General features: G+C 40.0%; 1 protein-coding gene across 3 annotated transcripts in view; it reads left to right on the plus strand.

Annotated features, from left to right (window-relative positions):
• LOC114667928 (hormone-sensitive lipase-like) overlaps window positions 1-12,955 on the plus strand; it is a 31,468-nt gene extending 18,513 nt beyond the window's left edge. For all 3 annotated transcript variants that reach the window (XM_051920628.1, XM_028823453.2, XM_051920629.1), the window contains 8 exons: window positions 1,603-1,693; window positions 2,023-2,168; window positions 4,339-4,524; window positions 5,490-5,642; window positions 5,845-5,989; window positions 7,469-7,696; window positions 12,031-12,155; window positions 12,349-12,955. In XM_051920628.1, the coding sequence (XP_051776588.1) occupies window positions 1,603-1,693; window positions 2,023-2,168; window positions 4,339-4,524; window positions 5,490-5,642; window positions 5,845-5,989; window positions 7,469-7,696; window positions 12,031-12,155; window positions 12,349-12,570 (1,296 nt within the window). In that variant the 3' untranslated portion in view covers window positions 12,571-12,955. The remainder of the gene's footprint in view (window positions 1-1,602; window positions 1,694-2,022; window positions 2,169-4,338; window positions 4,525-5,489; window positions 5,643-5,844; window positions 5,990-7,468; window positions 7,697-12,030; window positions 12,156-12,348) is intronic.
• Window positions 12,956-14,746: the final 1,791 nt, after the last annotated feature.

The raw sequence follows: 14,746 nt of genomic DNA on the forward strand, positions 1-14,746 counted from the left end.
CTATACTGACATATTCTAATATAGGTTTTTGTGGTGACCTTCATAAGCACAGGTGGGGTCTACTCAAAATTGCCATTCTTGTTGTGTGCCGACCAACTTGTGTTTGAGATGACTGTGCTCTCTGCTGGCCTGGCATGCTGTGTGCCATATTTCTAACCTTTGTTCACTGTTGCCAGGTTGGGATATTATTCCCTATGACCTTGTAATGAATAAAGTACTTTAACAAAGTTCATCTATGGATTAATGATATTGAAGTGACTCATTATTTTAAAATACTAAGTCTAGCATACATTTTCAGAAACACACATACCTTAAAGGGAATTCTCAATACTCTCCTTCAAATTTACTATTTCATCTGATATCATAATTGTTTGACGCTGCTGCCTCAGAGCTTCCCGTGTCCTTCCTGCATGGAGTTTGCATGTTCTCCCCGTGTCTGCGTGGGTTTCCTCCGGGTGCTCCGGTTTCTTCCCACAGTCCAAAGACATGCAGGTTAGGTGCATTGGTGATCCTAAATTGTCCCTAGTGTGTGGGTGTGTGTCCTGCGGTGGGCTGTCGCCCTGCCCGGGATTTGTTCCTGCCTTGCGCCCTGTGTTGGTTGGGATTGGCTCCAGCAGACCTCCATGACCCTGTGTTAGGATATAACGGGTTGGAAAATGACTGACCGACTCATAATTGTTTGAGCATATAGCAGAGATATATATTGTGACACTACTGCCCCATTAGTTGTGAAGAACAGTTGTGCTTTTTGAGCGCCTACACGAGCAGCGCAGCAGTCAGTTGTTAAGTATACTCTTGCAAGCCATGCCCTTTGACATCAACCGCTCTCTACACCAGCACATCCTTGGAACAACTACAGTGAGAAAACCAACAAGTTGTAACCAGGCATAGAGTCTAACCTGGGGCTACATATCTGTGAGGGACCTCCATTCCACCTAGGTTCCTTAAAATATATTTATGCATATTTACATTTCCTTTCAAAATAAACATAGTTTAGCCTGTTGCTTTCACAAAGACGTGTGTCATATGCTCCTGACCATGTTTACCAGCATGATGCTTAACATCTAAGAACAGAATGAAAAATCAAAGAGAGTCAGAACTATGTTGAAGAATGCACTTGCTACAGGCCATGTTTTTTGATTTTGTTGCTTGTGCTCACATTACCACCACTCTGCCCATTTATTTCCCTTATTTGTAGTAAAACCTCTTTTCCAGTCTCTACTAATCAGCTATGATGGCTTTACGGACTGTCAACTGACCTCTACCAATCACATGCAGACTCTGGTGATTTCACTGACTCTAACTGTAGGGGTCATTCAGCTCAGTAAGACATGTACAAATATGCTTTCTGGCATCCCTTGGGCAATGCTTCAGTGTCCTGCTTTCACTTGTTTGTTTACTAATGAATATTATTTGCATTGATTTTTTTTTTCAGGTTCTCCTTGATGGTTTAACAAAAGGCTTTATTATTGGCATTTAGTAAAGTTAATGAAGACAATGAAACTGAGGCCACCAAATCTGCTTAACTTTTTTGTTTAATTTTTAACAAAGTAGAAATCTGCCATCCTGTGCAAAACTCACCGTCTCTGTCTGTATTCACAGTTCAATCCAGCCATCAAAACCTTCCTCAAAGCAATATGCATCGCTTTTGTGTCGTTTGAAGGCAACTATGAGAAACATCATCATGCAATCAGTGAGTCACACAGGTGGTGGGCAGTGACACCGATACACTTTCAGAAAGATGTGGAGATACCTTATAAATTGCATGTGCTTGGATTTGGGTGGGATTAGGCATGGGAAGGCAGATCCCAAGCTCATAAAGCATCTAGCACAAAGTAAGAAACAAACCAACAAAGGTACAATCAATTTCACAGGCATAAGTGCGCATGTTTGATGTCATTCTGCTCTTCATCTTGTCTCTTAGACATATCATTACACACATTCTACAGTCGCATGTTTGATGTCATTTGTTCAGTTGTGAAGCTAACAGAGCTTTGCCTTACTGTGATCTCTGTTTTATAGGTGTAGCAGCAGGCTCTCTCCTCTCCAGTGGGAAATACGCCATGGATCCAGAGCTTTGTGGAGAAAAGTTTGAGGAAATTACTAAAGACATAAATGTGCAGCTTTTAAAAGGATTCTGGAACATAACTGAAACAGAGGCACTAGCAGTAAGTGGAGATCCTGGTGTCATTATTCAAATTAGACCGTAGTTACAAGATTAGTGATTCTGTCCATGCTACTATTGTAAACTCATAAGTTTAAAGATGAAACATATATTTCATTACTACAGAAAATCTAGCAGTTTAGAGATGAAAGTGAAATGTAAAATTACTGCAGCATGATAGCATTCCCAGTGTGCTACAACAAATCTCTACAGGTTCAACAAGTAGTGAATTTTTAATATCCATGCAGAATCTTGGATTATGAACACAGTGTTTGTTGATAATCATTAGTTACTACTTCTGCTTCAGTAGAATGAATCACAAATTGTATGATATAAGTAGCATTTAAGAAATATGTACGTACCTACTGATCAATAAGGCAGTCATTTGAATAATCAGCAAATGTAACAACCAACCCACAAACATACTGACTAGCAGCAATTTTTTGGTCAGTCTTTTAATGTGAATTACTGTACATTAATAACTACACAACTTCTGACAATGAACTAATCCACCTATTTATCAATCAATTAACTTGCCTCCTAAACAGCTGACCTACGTATCTGCTGACCGATCAACTAACTAGCTGACCCTGTACTACCAACTGAACATCCGATAGATAGATAGATAGATAGATAGATAGATAGATAGATAGATAGATAGATAGATAGATAGATAGATAGATAGATAGATAGATAGATAGATAGATAGATAGATAGATACTTTATTAATCCCAATGGGAAATTCACATTCTTCAGCAGCAGCATACTGATACAATAAATAATATTAAATTAAAGAATGATAATAATGCAGGTGAAAAACAGACAATAACTATGTATTATGTTAAATGTTAACGTTTACCCCCCCGGGTGGAATTAAAGAGTCGCATAGTTTGGGGGAGGAACGATCTCCTCAATCTGTCTGTGGAGCAGGACAGTGACAGCAGTCTGTCGCTGAAGCTGCTCTTCTGTCTGGAGATGACATTATTTAGTGGATGCAGTGGATTCTCCATAATTGATAGGAGCCTGCTGAGCGCCCTTCGCTCTGCCACAGATGTTAAACTGTCCAGCTCCATGCCAACAATAGATCTTGCCTTCCTCACCAGTTTGTCCAGGTGTGAGGCGTCCTTCTTCTTAATACTGCCTCCCCAGCACACCACTGCGTAGAAGAGGGCACTCGCCACAACTGTCTGATAGAACATCTGCAGCATCTTATTGCAGATGTTGAAGGACGCCAGCCTTCTAAGGTAGTATAACCGGCTCTGTCCTTTCTTGCACAGCGCATCCGTATTGGCAGTCCAGTCTAATTTATCATCCAAAATCCATTATGCATTCGAGCCAATCGACTGACTTAGACACTAATTAATTAAGCATAATTATTGTCAATATTTAGCATACATTCTTACTTTTAATCTAATTAACATATTAGCTTAAAAAAAGTTTCCCGACTGAGCAGTTGACCCACCTTCCTTTACACCCAACCAATAGACAGATGTACATTACCGACCAGTCAACTTTACTGTTTTAACATCTAACATCAGAATAATCCTCTTATTAAACATTCGATTACAACATACAAACAATCAACTACTTTTCTAAAATTCTTACCTATCTAACAATCAAACAACTTAATGTAATACCCACCAGCCAAATATGGAATTAAAAAAACTGACCTACATACTAAACAAACAATTGACTTACATTCTGACTGCTGACTTCCAAAACAACTTTTCTTCCTTCTGGGCTAGTAAGCAAGCCATTCTGCTAAAGCTTTGCAATGTAAATGCATGTTATATGGGCAAAGACCGGAGGAATCCTTAAGTAAAATATATGCAGACGTAACAAAAGTATACAGATAGTTGGTGACATAAAGAAAAAAATCTTTGAGTACATTCATTACCGTTAGCAAGTCCTCTAGCAGAAGGTGAGGATAATTTTGGTGTTACTTTTAGGTGTGGAGTAGACTTGGCAATACATAAGGTATTTTAATGAAAGTTTAAGATAATGTTTTAAGCAGCAAAAAATTATGTTGCGTTCATGACAATCTCTACTTTTTATACTACTGTACCAATTTACCCCATTTTCCCATGTAAGTTTATATAGTTTTAATTGTCGCACTGTTACTCCTATGTTTTTGGTTTTATTTTTAAGCTGTTCTTTCTCATTTTGTTTTTCAGGCGATAGCTAAAATCTCCTCCGTCCCTGTTCATGTGAACAAAGAGATTTCCTTTCTTCCAGAAAGCTTCACTTTACCTTTGACCTCAACAACTAGCCAGTATTTGACTGTACCAGTACCTTTAACATATTCTGGACGAGCCCCAATCCAGATGAGACTGATCTCACACAAGCTTCTTGAAGGACAGGTGAGCAGCCAGGATAGGTTTTCATAAGCACCAAACATCTGCAGTTCTTGTTGTATTTACTCCCTTTTAGTTAAACTTCTGCCTCGCAGTTAGGAGACCCGGGTTCGCTTCCCGGGTCCACCCTGCGTGGAGTTTGCATGTTCTCCCCGTGTCTGCGTGGGTTTCCTCCGGGCGCTCCAGTTTCCTCCCACAGTCCAAAGACATGCAGGTTAGGTGGATTGGCGATTCTAAATTGGCCCTAGTGTGTGCTTGGTGTGTGGGTGTGTTTGTGTGTGTCCTGCGGTGGGTTGGCACCCTGCCCGGGATTGGTTCCCTGCCTTGTGCCCTGTGTTGGCTGGGATTGGCTCCAGCAGACCCCCGTGACCCTGTGTTCGGATTCAGCGGGTTGGAAAATGGATGGATGGATGGATAGTTAAACTTCCCCTTGGCTATTACTTTCTTATTTTGTTGCTTTTACTAAGGAGGTTTAGTTGTGGAACAGAGTTTGTCCTTCTTTCTTGTTCTGTCGAGTCCAGCTTGGCATTCTTGCATGCGCATGTAACTTTTGCTTTTTCCTTCCCTTTCAGTTGTGGGTTTCTCCTTTACCTGTGCTTTTGACCTTTAAGTCTTAATAACAATTCCATATCTTTTTCCCGATTCATCACAGTCCTACATACACTAGTGATTCATGTCCAGCTCACCAGCATGAATCCACATATTTTGAAAAGCTCGGACTGCATCTGTGTAACCTCTTTTCATATGATCATTTACATTAAATGTCTTTCATGTTCTCAGCTCCTCGTTTAGAGTGAGTTTAGTCTCTAAAATGTAGATACCGCTTGAGGGTTTTATGTCAACAAGCCTAAATTTTAATCCACAGTGTTCCCTAAACTAATTTGTAATGAGTGTAATGAAGACAAGAAGGTGTTTTGTTGTTTTGTGTTTTTTCAGTTTTGTCATTCTGGAAGCTTTTTTTGCCATTTCAGGAAAGTCAGGAATTGAACAATTTAGTCAAGTCATCAGGCACCTCTGCCAAAGCTGAAAGGAAATTAAAAAAAGACCTAGCACCAAAATCAAAGCATCTTGTAGTGCATTTTCATGGAGGTGGATTTGTTGCACATACTTCTAAGTCACACGAGGTGAGTGGACTGTCTTGCTGGTTACATAAAGTGTCCAGCACAACTGGCACCTAGAGGATTCAGTTGGTTTTTCTACAAATGGAGGCTTTCTGATTGCACCTGTTAATAATTTTTCATAGCCATTTACTAAGATCTCAATGCAGATTTATATGGCTACAACTGGTGTCTAAAGATATTTTTCTTTTTGTCTTTCTGTGTATAGCCCTATCTAAAGAGCTGGGCACGTGACTTGGGTATCCCAATTCTGTCTGTCGACTATTCCTTATCCCCTGAGACCCCATTTCCAAGAGCACTAGAAGAATGTTTCTATGCCTATTGTTGGGCTCTTAAGAACTGCAGCATGCTGGGTAAGTGCTTAGCGACAGGAAATAACCACAGAATGTAGTTTCCTGACCATTACAGGAGGAGAAGGAAAATCTGACAAGCTAGTCTGAGCAATTTATCTTCTGTCCTGTTGAGGAGACTTCATGTGGTCTGCATGTCAAAGTTATAAAATAAAAATGAGGCCTGCTAAATGTATTGCTTGAATTTATTTAGTTGTTCAGTCTCGGGGATTAATCAGAAATTTAAAAATAAACAACAGTCTAATTAGGATTGTTCAAGTATGGGAGACCTTTTGCCTGAACTGATAAGTTGATACATTGTCTTTTAGTTTTAGTAGCTATTAATTTAAGTTCTCTTCTGTACAAATTAACCTTAGTTTTTGTAAGGCAGTAAAAAAATTGCCAAGACTATGACATTTTAAAGGTATTACTTAATATTAATGCATAGCTTGTCTCATTAAAATCCAGTTTCACCTTGATAAAAAATATGTGAAATTTATTCTAAAACAGTAAGAAAGAAAACAGAAATTGACATCTTGACAAACATGACTAAAGGTTACAAGATGAATGTTCCAGAAGAATAAAGAAATTTGTGTTATTTTCAGGCCAGCAGGGTGGTGCCAGGCATAGCGTAGCTACCTCACCGCTCCAGAGGCCTGGGTTGAAACCTCAGTCTTCTCATTGCCTGTGGAAGGCTGCCATATTCTCAGAGTTTTGGAGAGCATTTTCTCTGATCAATCTGGTTTCCTCCCACATGCCAAAGATGTTAATATTAAGCAGAGTGTTCACAATAAATTGTTCCAGTGTGCATGAGGAGGTTCTTTTTGTATGGATTCCTGTCCTGATCCAGAGTTAGGTCCTGCCCTTGCTTGGTGTCTTGCTGACTGGATTGTGTTCATTCTCTCATCACTATAATGAAGTAAGCAGATTCAGCAGGATAATAGATGTATGCCACTATTTTCGGCTTTGCAACAGTGTCCGTCCCTGGTGTAATATGGAGCCACTACAGAATGCTGAACATAGGATTTTACTGAAAGTACAGTACTAGCTTCATTTATGGAATCTTTTTAAAGATATTTTAAAACGCTGACTCTTTTTGCTGTCACTCTAATTTTATTGTAATCATAGCGAGTAAGAATTGGGTAGACTTTTGGAACTGCATTTTACTAGTGTCTTTCTAAAGGAGATTTTTAATATATGTATTTATTTTAACTGGTCCTGTAAGACTTCATTCGGGGCTCTGGAAAGTTACCTGGTCCAGGAATGGTTCCTGCCTTATGTCAGGTGCTGCTGTTTTAAGCTTCAGACTCCATGACTTTAAAAATTAAAATAAATTCTCTTATGGCTGAAGAATATTAACAAATCCCATTATCACACATTTGAATGTATGCTGGGATTTTCAGAGTATATAGAGATTGTATTCAGTGTCATTACTTTTAACACTTCCTGGGAACTCAGTCTTTTTAACTTGGTATATTAAATATTGTTTTCATTGGCAATCAGGATGGACAGGAGACTATGTTTGTCTAGCTGGAGATAGTGCCGGAGGGAACCTCTGCCTCACTGTCTCACTGCGAGCTGCAGCCTGTGGAATCAGGATACCTGACGGGATCATGGCAGCATATCCAGCCACTTTGCTGAAGGCTACTCCACTGCCATCTCGTCTGCTAGCCACATTTGATCTTCTGCTGCCTCTAAGCGTGCTAATGAAGTGCCTTGGTGCATACACAGGTAAGGCAAAAGTACCATGAAAGAAATGCAAAAGGACAAAAAAATGTTATATATTAAAATAGGCCAGCTTTGTTACATGCACAGTATGTTGGCACCCTAAGACTGTCTATGGATGGAGTGTAGCCTAGCTGTGTTTCATATTTTAATATTATTATCATTTCTAAGCTGGGATAAGATGAGCCCTTTTCCTCAGGGTAGTTTACTCCGTGTACTTTACTCATTATTAAACAGCCAGGTATTAAGAAAACTGATGCATGTTAGTAATAGCCTAAAATGTAATAAACAGGATATTTAAAGCCAGACCTAAGATAAGTACCAGGATTCTGCTGCTTCCTTTGCTACCACAAGATACTCAAATTAAATTTTTGATATGTACTCTGTGACAATTACCAAAATATCCATGCGCTTACTTTCATTTTCCTATTGACGGGAGCCTGAGCTTGATGCTGCAGAAATTGGAGTTTAGTTCAGGGCCACTTTGTCAAGAACATCAATGTGATTTTAGAGCAGGGGTCCACAATCACTGTCCTGGAGGGCCGCAGTGGCTGTAGGTTTTCCTTCTAACTAGTTTTTTAGAAGACAGTACTTGTTGATAATGAAATGTAATATTTAACTGTTTGACTTGCCAGTGCTTTCATTCATCCAAGAGATATTGTAATTCCACTTTAGAGTTCCCTTCTCTGAAAACATTATCCGTGTGTTTTGTTGACCAGAACATATTTAAGCTTAACGGTCTTTCCAGTTCCTCTCATTTATTTCTAAGCATTTTTTTAACACAGATATTTCATGCTGCATATGCACAGGTTTAAAAGGAAGCATTATAGCTGGAGAGATACTGGTTTATTGTTTATCTGCATTTCATTATTAACTAATGTCTGGTTTAAAACTAAATGCAGCTTCTAAAAACTAAAACAGGCAATTAAGGATTCTGAATTGTAACAGGTATGATAACTAAAATTAAGCCCAAAAAACATTTGGCATTTTTAGTAAATAAATGGGTTCTAAGTAAGAAATTGGTTGAAGTAAAACCCTGCAGCCACTGCGGACCTCCAGGACTGTAATTGAGGACCTCTGATCTACAATGTAACTAAAAGGCATAGAGTTAAATATCAAATGTCATTATCAGCGAGGACTGTGTTCTAATTAGAACCAACACAGTCCTCATAGCCAGCCCTGTCAGTGCCAGTGGTTGCACTGAAATCACCCATGACCAGATGAGTGTCACTTAGCGGGCACCCATCAACCACCGAGCAAAGTTGCAAATCAAATGTCTCCCTCACCAAGACATCACTTACCACGATTGGAGCATACACTGAGACAACAGACAAGGCACCCAGAGAGCATCTTAAGCTGTCTCATAATACGCTCGTTGACAGGAGTGACATTGGACACCATTGGAAGGAGCTGATCTGCCACAGCTACTCCCTGAGTATGACAATAAAAGTTGTACCCATCTACAGAGATACAGTGCATCCGGAAAGTACTCACAGCGCATCACTTTTTCCACATTTTATGTTACAGCCTTATTCCAAAAAGGATTAAATTCATTTTTTCCTCAGAATTCTACACACAACACCTCATAATGACAACGTGAAAAAAGTTTACTTGAGGTTTTTGCAAATTTATTAAAAATAAAAAAATTGAGAAAGCACATGCACATAAGTATTCACAGCCTTTGCCGTGAAGCACGAAATTGAGCTCAGGTGCATCCTGTTTCCCCTGATCATCCTTGAGATGTTTCTGCACCTGTGGTAAATTCAGTTGATTGGACATGATTTGGAAAGGCACACACCTGTCTATATAAGGTCCCAAAGTTGACAGTTCATGTCAGAGCACAAACCAAGCATGAAGTCAAAGGAATTGTCTGTAGACCTCCGAGACAGGATTGTCTCGAGGCACATATCTGGGGAAGGTTACAGAAAAATTTCTGCTGCTTTGAAGGTCCCAATGAGCACAGTGGCCTCCATCATCCGTAAGTGGAAGAAGTTCAAAACCACCAGGACTCTTCCTAGAGCTGGCCGGCCATCTAAACTGAGCGATCAGGGGAGAAGGGCCTTAGTCAGGGAGGTGACCAAGAACCCAACGGTCACTCTGTCAGAGCTCCAGAGGTCCTCTGAGGAGAGAGGAGAACCTTCCAGAAGGACAACCTTCTCTGAAACAATCCACCAATCAGTCCTGTATGGTAGAGTGGCCAGATGGAAGCCACTCCTTAGTAAAAGGCACATGGCAGCCCGCCTAGAGTTTGTCAAAAGGCACCTGAAGGACTCTCAGACCATGAGGAAAAAAAAGTGTTCTTGTTGCGAGGCAGCAGCACTACCATTGTGCCACATTGCCTATAATATCCCATAAGAGGAAGTCCCAGACTCAACTTGTTCTACCAGCTTTCTTTAGGTGTACGCCATCAGAATGTTAACTTTGGGTAGGATTCCAGCCTGTGTAAGTGCATGTACAGTATGTATTGATAACAGATCAAATTCAAGTTGTGGATAAATTTGTGTTTTTGTAGCATTAGAAGAAACCTCTGTAGAATGGAGGTACAAACTCCTCAAGAGCACACTACTACCGTGACCTGCTAGGTGCCCATCACATTCATGATCAAAAACAACTCGCTGTGTCCAACAACTTAATTAAAAGTCAACCATAGCTTTTATTTAAACACAGTAACTCCTGCCAGTTTTATTCAAAGCATGAATGGTAATGGCAGGTCTTCATTATTTTTCTGTTACAGTACAATCCCTCGGGACTGGACCCATGGCCAGTTGCTGTTTTGGCCAGTTAATCCAACGCATACCTATTTTCATGTAGAAAAATATTTCTAAGGTACTGTATGTACTGTACCTCTTCGACGTTCCTGAAGAAACCATATCTACAAGGCTTCATCCACGATTTTGCACACGGGTTTTTTTCTCGTTCAACGACTGGACAGTGTGGTGTAGCGGGTCCACAGCTCCAGTCAAACAGGGCACTTTTTAAATAAAAAATCACTGCACTCGCAGCTTAGAGAGTATGTACGGCCGATCATTTCCTGGGAAATTCGTGATGTGGGCAATCCTAGCTTAAGTGCACAGGTGAGGAGTCGTCTGTAATTGTTCCCGGGAACTGCGAATTGCCACATCTGATCCAACACCCCCGTGAAAAATAGAAGCGCGAGGCGGCTAGGGGGAGAACAGGAAAGAACGGGAGGTTAATGGAGAAGGAAGCAAGTAAAGGAAAGCCAGTGAGAGAGAATGCAGATTCGATGGAGCAAAGGCAGGCAGCTGGAAGGTGAAAGTGTTTGACCGACACTTGGTGGGGCTGAAGAAAGTGGTCGCTCCAGCTGAGCGATCACGGAGCTGGAGTGACCGGTGTTGAAGACGACTGGCCGTCGAAAGGCAGCAGTAGTCGTGGAGGCTTTGGGCTGATTTAGCCCCAGCGTGAGCACCCTGGCCACTGGGGAAAGGACCCAAGTCTCGGTCCGAATGGAGGCTGACATAGCCAGGGATCGGAGGTTCTACCGGACCAGTGTGGAAGGCAGCTGCACCTGCAGGTAGGGCGACTCCCCTGTTGTGAAGCCCAATGGGAGAAGCAGGGGAGCCGCCAAGTAGAAAGAAGAAGGCACTGTAGAAAATTCATAAAGGAATATGTAAATGGAAATCACTCTGAAAGTAGAAGCCCTCTCACCTTCCAGGAAAGAAAGAAGTGCATACATATACTGTAATATAAAGAAGAACTCAGGATTAAAAAATAATTGTTTTATTTTAACAGACTGGTTAATGTGAAGCCAGTTAAGAGGGATTGTACTGTACTGTACTTTTCTTTTTTTTGGGAGTTTTTTCTCGTCTTCTGAGAGAGTCAAGGCTGGGGGGCTGTCAAGAGGCAGGGCCTGTTAAAGCCCATTGCGGCACTTCTTGTGTGATTTTGGGCTATACAAAAATAAATTGTATTGTAACCCTCTAATATTAAGCAAGGGAATGTTGGGCTGGTGCCTATCCATAGGCATCAGGCATATGACTGAAAATAACACTTCCCAGAGCACCAGTCCATCACAGGACACCCTCACTCATACATGGCTAATTTAGGTTTGTCTCTGCAATGTGGGAACATGACCCACACAGATGCAGCGAGAACATGCCTACTGCACAAGGACACCAGTCTGGCACAGGGTTCAGACTTCACCTTTAAACCTTTCAGAACAAGCGTCATAATTATTCCTTTTATATGTGGAAGATGTAGGAGTAAAAAAAATGACTTACAAAAAATATATTTCAATGCAAACCAGTGGCTAAGCACTTTCAAGTTAACTTAGCTGGAGAAGCCAGAGATGACCTGTTATTTCTGTCCTCCTCTTTCTTCAGGATTAGACCCTCTGAATTCCAACATCATCCACCCGCAGCTGGACAATTCCCTGGAGGAATACTATCAGTCTCCATTGCTTGCTCCTGACCATGTCCTCAAAGGCTTACCTCCTGTTCACATTGTGGTGAGTAGCTGTTGAGCAGCCCACAAGAGTCTTCTTTCACAGCATGTTAATCTAGTTGTTTCTCTTTTTTAACTGTTTTTGCCTACCATTGTACAGTATTTAAAAAAAATAAGACGTTAGCTGTGAACATTTTTGTAAAGGTTTAATAATGTTTATTACTGGATATTAAAATAAAAATCTGTGTCATATTTAGGCTTGTTCACTTGACCCTCTTCTTGATGACTCTGTGATGTTTGCCAAACGCCTGCGTGCCATTGGGCAGCCAGTAACCCTCAGCATTGTGGAAGGCTTGCCACATGGGTTTATCGGACTTGCTAAGTTTTCCAAGGAGGTCAAGGACTCCGCTAAAATATGCCTGGACAGAATGAGGGAAGTGCTTCACCTGCAGCAGCCAGCCCAGTCGGAAACGAAATGAAGCTGAATGCCGACTTAGTCTTGGTGCCCACTTGGTGGACTTCAGAATTCCTCACTACTGCTACAGAGACGCCAGTGCTGCATATTTTTAGGTGCTGGAAAGTATCTCAGCACTTGTATGGCTCTCATTGTTTGGTATATCGTATTTTGGATGTTACAGGTACAGTACTGTTGTTATTTTTCCATTCATATTCCCACCACCATGTAGGTGCAAGCAATGTGGTTCAAGTAAATGTCACTACCATGTCATGCTGCTGTTGTCAATTTCGGTTTATTTATTTCATTAGTTTTACTTGCTTCTGTGGTCATAAGTTATATTAAAGAAACTAATGCAAATAATAGTTTAATTGATCAAGGCCGTTAAAAACACTCACGCTATATATATGTTATATATTTGTGTGTGTGTGTATATATATATATATATATATATATATATATATATATATATATATATATATATTTATATATGTATATGTGTATATATATATATGTATATGTGTATATATATATATGTATATGTATATGTGTATATATGTATATGTATATGTGTATATATATATATGTATATGTGGATATATATATATATATATATATATATATATATATATATATATATATATATATATATATATATGAATATTTTGTTTACTCTATTTCTGGCTTTCCAAATTGATTAAAGTTATGACAGGGTATGAAAGTTTTTTATTTCCTGCTCCTTTCTCAACTGCAGAGGGCAGTATTGTCAATTTTAAATTTTTATTTGATCATCATCCCCAAAAGTCATTCATTGCATCTTCAGAGACTGCGTAGTCCAATTTAGGAGCTTCGAAAAGCACAATTAATTGTTAATTTGAGAATTGTATTAAATATTAAAAAAATATTTATTTAATGGATGGATGGTGTTCAATACACGATTTCTTTATATTATATATAATGTAATTATGTAACTTAAAAAGTTAGTCTGTATACAAAACATTTCAAGTTACTTGCAAGTACAGCAATTTTAGAGGAGTGAAAAAAAAAAAAGCAAATGATACAAAAATGTTGATTTTGATTTGAAACCCCAGGGCCCATTGTGAAGGCATTGGGATACAAATAATTCAGCACTACAGGAAGGGTAATGCTGGCATATACTTTTAAATAAAAACTTTCAAACTGCACGATTTCATCATTAAATCTCCAATGTTTGAGTCATCAGTGGGGAGTGAGAGGCATTGTTTTTGGTGTGGCAAATGTCGGATGTGTCGTCTATTCACTCGTCTGCCTTGAGTCTAACAGCAGCTTATATTATACATTGGGATGGATGGATACATAAATGTTTATATTTTTTTCTTTTCCATAAGCTTTGCAGTCATTTGCAAACATATTTCTCAGGCAGTTGTATGGTAATATTAAAGTTTTTTTTTTTTTTATATTCTTTGTTTTAGACAGGTAGTCAGCCAGTCTCCCCTGACCAATACATGTGCATTTGAACATCAGTTTCCTGTTTATTGCTGACCTCTGCCTATTAGAAGTGTGCTTTTTAATTGTATAATGTCTGATATTAAGGATTTGAAATATTCTTCTTTATTAATAAGCTGTACTGCGGCACGGTGGCACAGTGGTAGAGCTGCTGCCTCACAGTTATGAGACCTGGGTTCGCTTCCCGGGTCCTCCCTGTGTGGAGTTTGCATGTTCTCCCTGTGTCTGCGTGGGTTTCCTCCAGGTACTCCGGTTTCCTCCCACAGTCCAAAGACATGCAGGTTAGGTGCATTGGTGATTTTAAATTGTCCCTAGTGTGTGCTTGGTGTGTGTGTGTGTGCCCTGCGGTGGGCTGGCGCCCTGCCCGGGGTTTGTTTCCTGCCTTGCACCCTGTGTTGGCTGGGATTGGCTCCAGCGGACCCCCATGACCCTGTGGTTGGGATATAATGGATGGATGAATCATAAGCTGTATCATTTGTGTCTGTGTGTTTGGAGTTTACACACAAATTTTATTGTGGCCGAGTGCACACGTGAGCTCTACTCTGGAGATGTCCGTTTCTTGCTTTACGGTTGGTGTTACCAGAATTGTCTGCAGACTCGCCTAACACTGAAGTATATTAAACAGGTTTGTGAATTTTACATCTTTTATGTTTATATGTGTACTAGCAAAATACCCGCGCTTCGCAGCGGAGAAGTAGTGTGTTAAAGAGGTTATG

Source organism: Erpetoichthys calabaricus, chromosome 17 (genome assembly GCF_900747795.2).
Source record: "Erpetoichthys calabaricus chromosome 17, fErpCal1.3, whole genome shotgun sequence".
Classification (NCBI taxonomy): domain Eukaryota; kingdom Metazoa; phylum Chordata; class Cladistia; order Polypteriformes; family Polypteridae; genus Erpetoichthys; species Erpetoichthys calabaricus.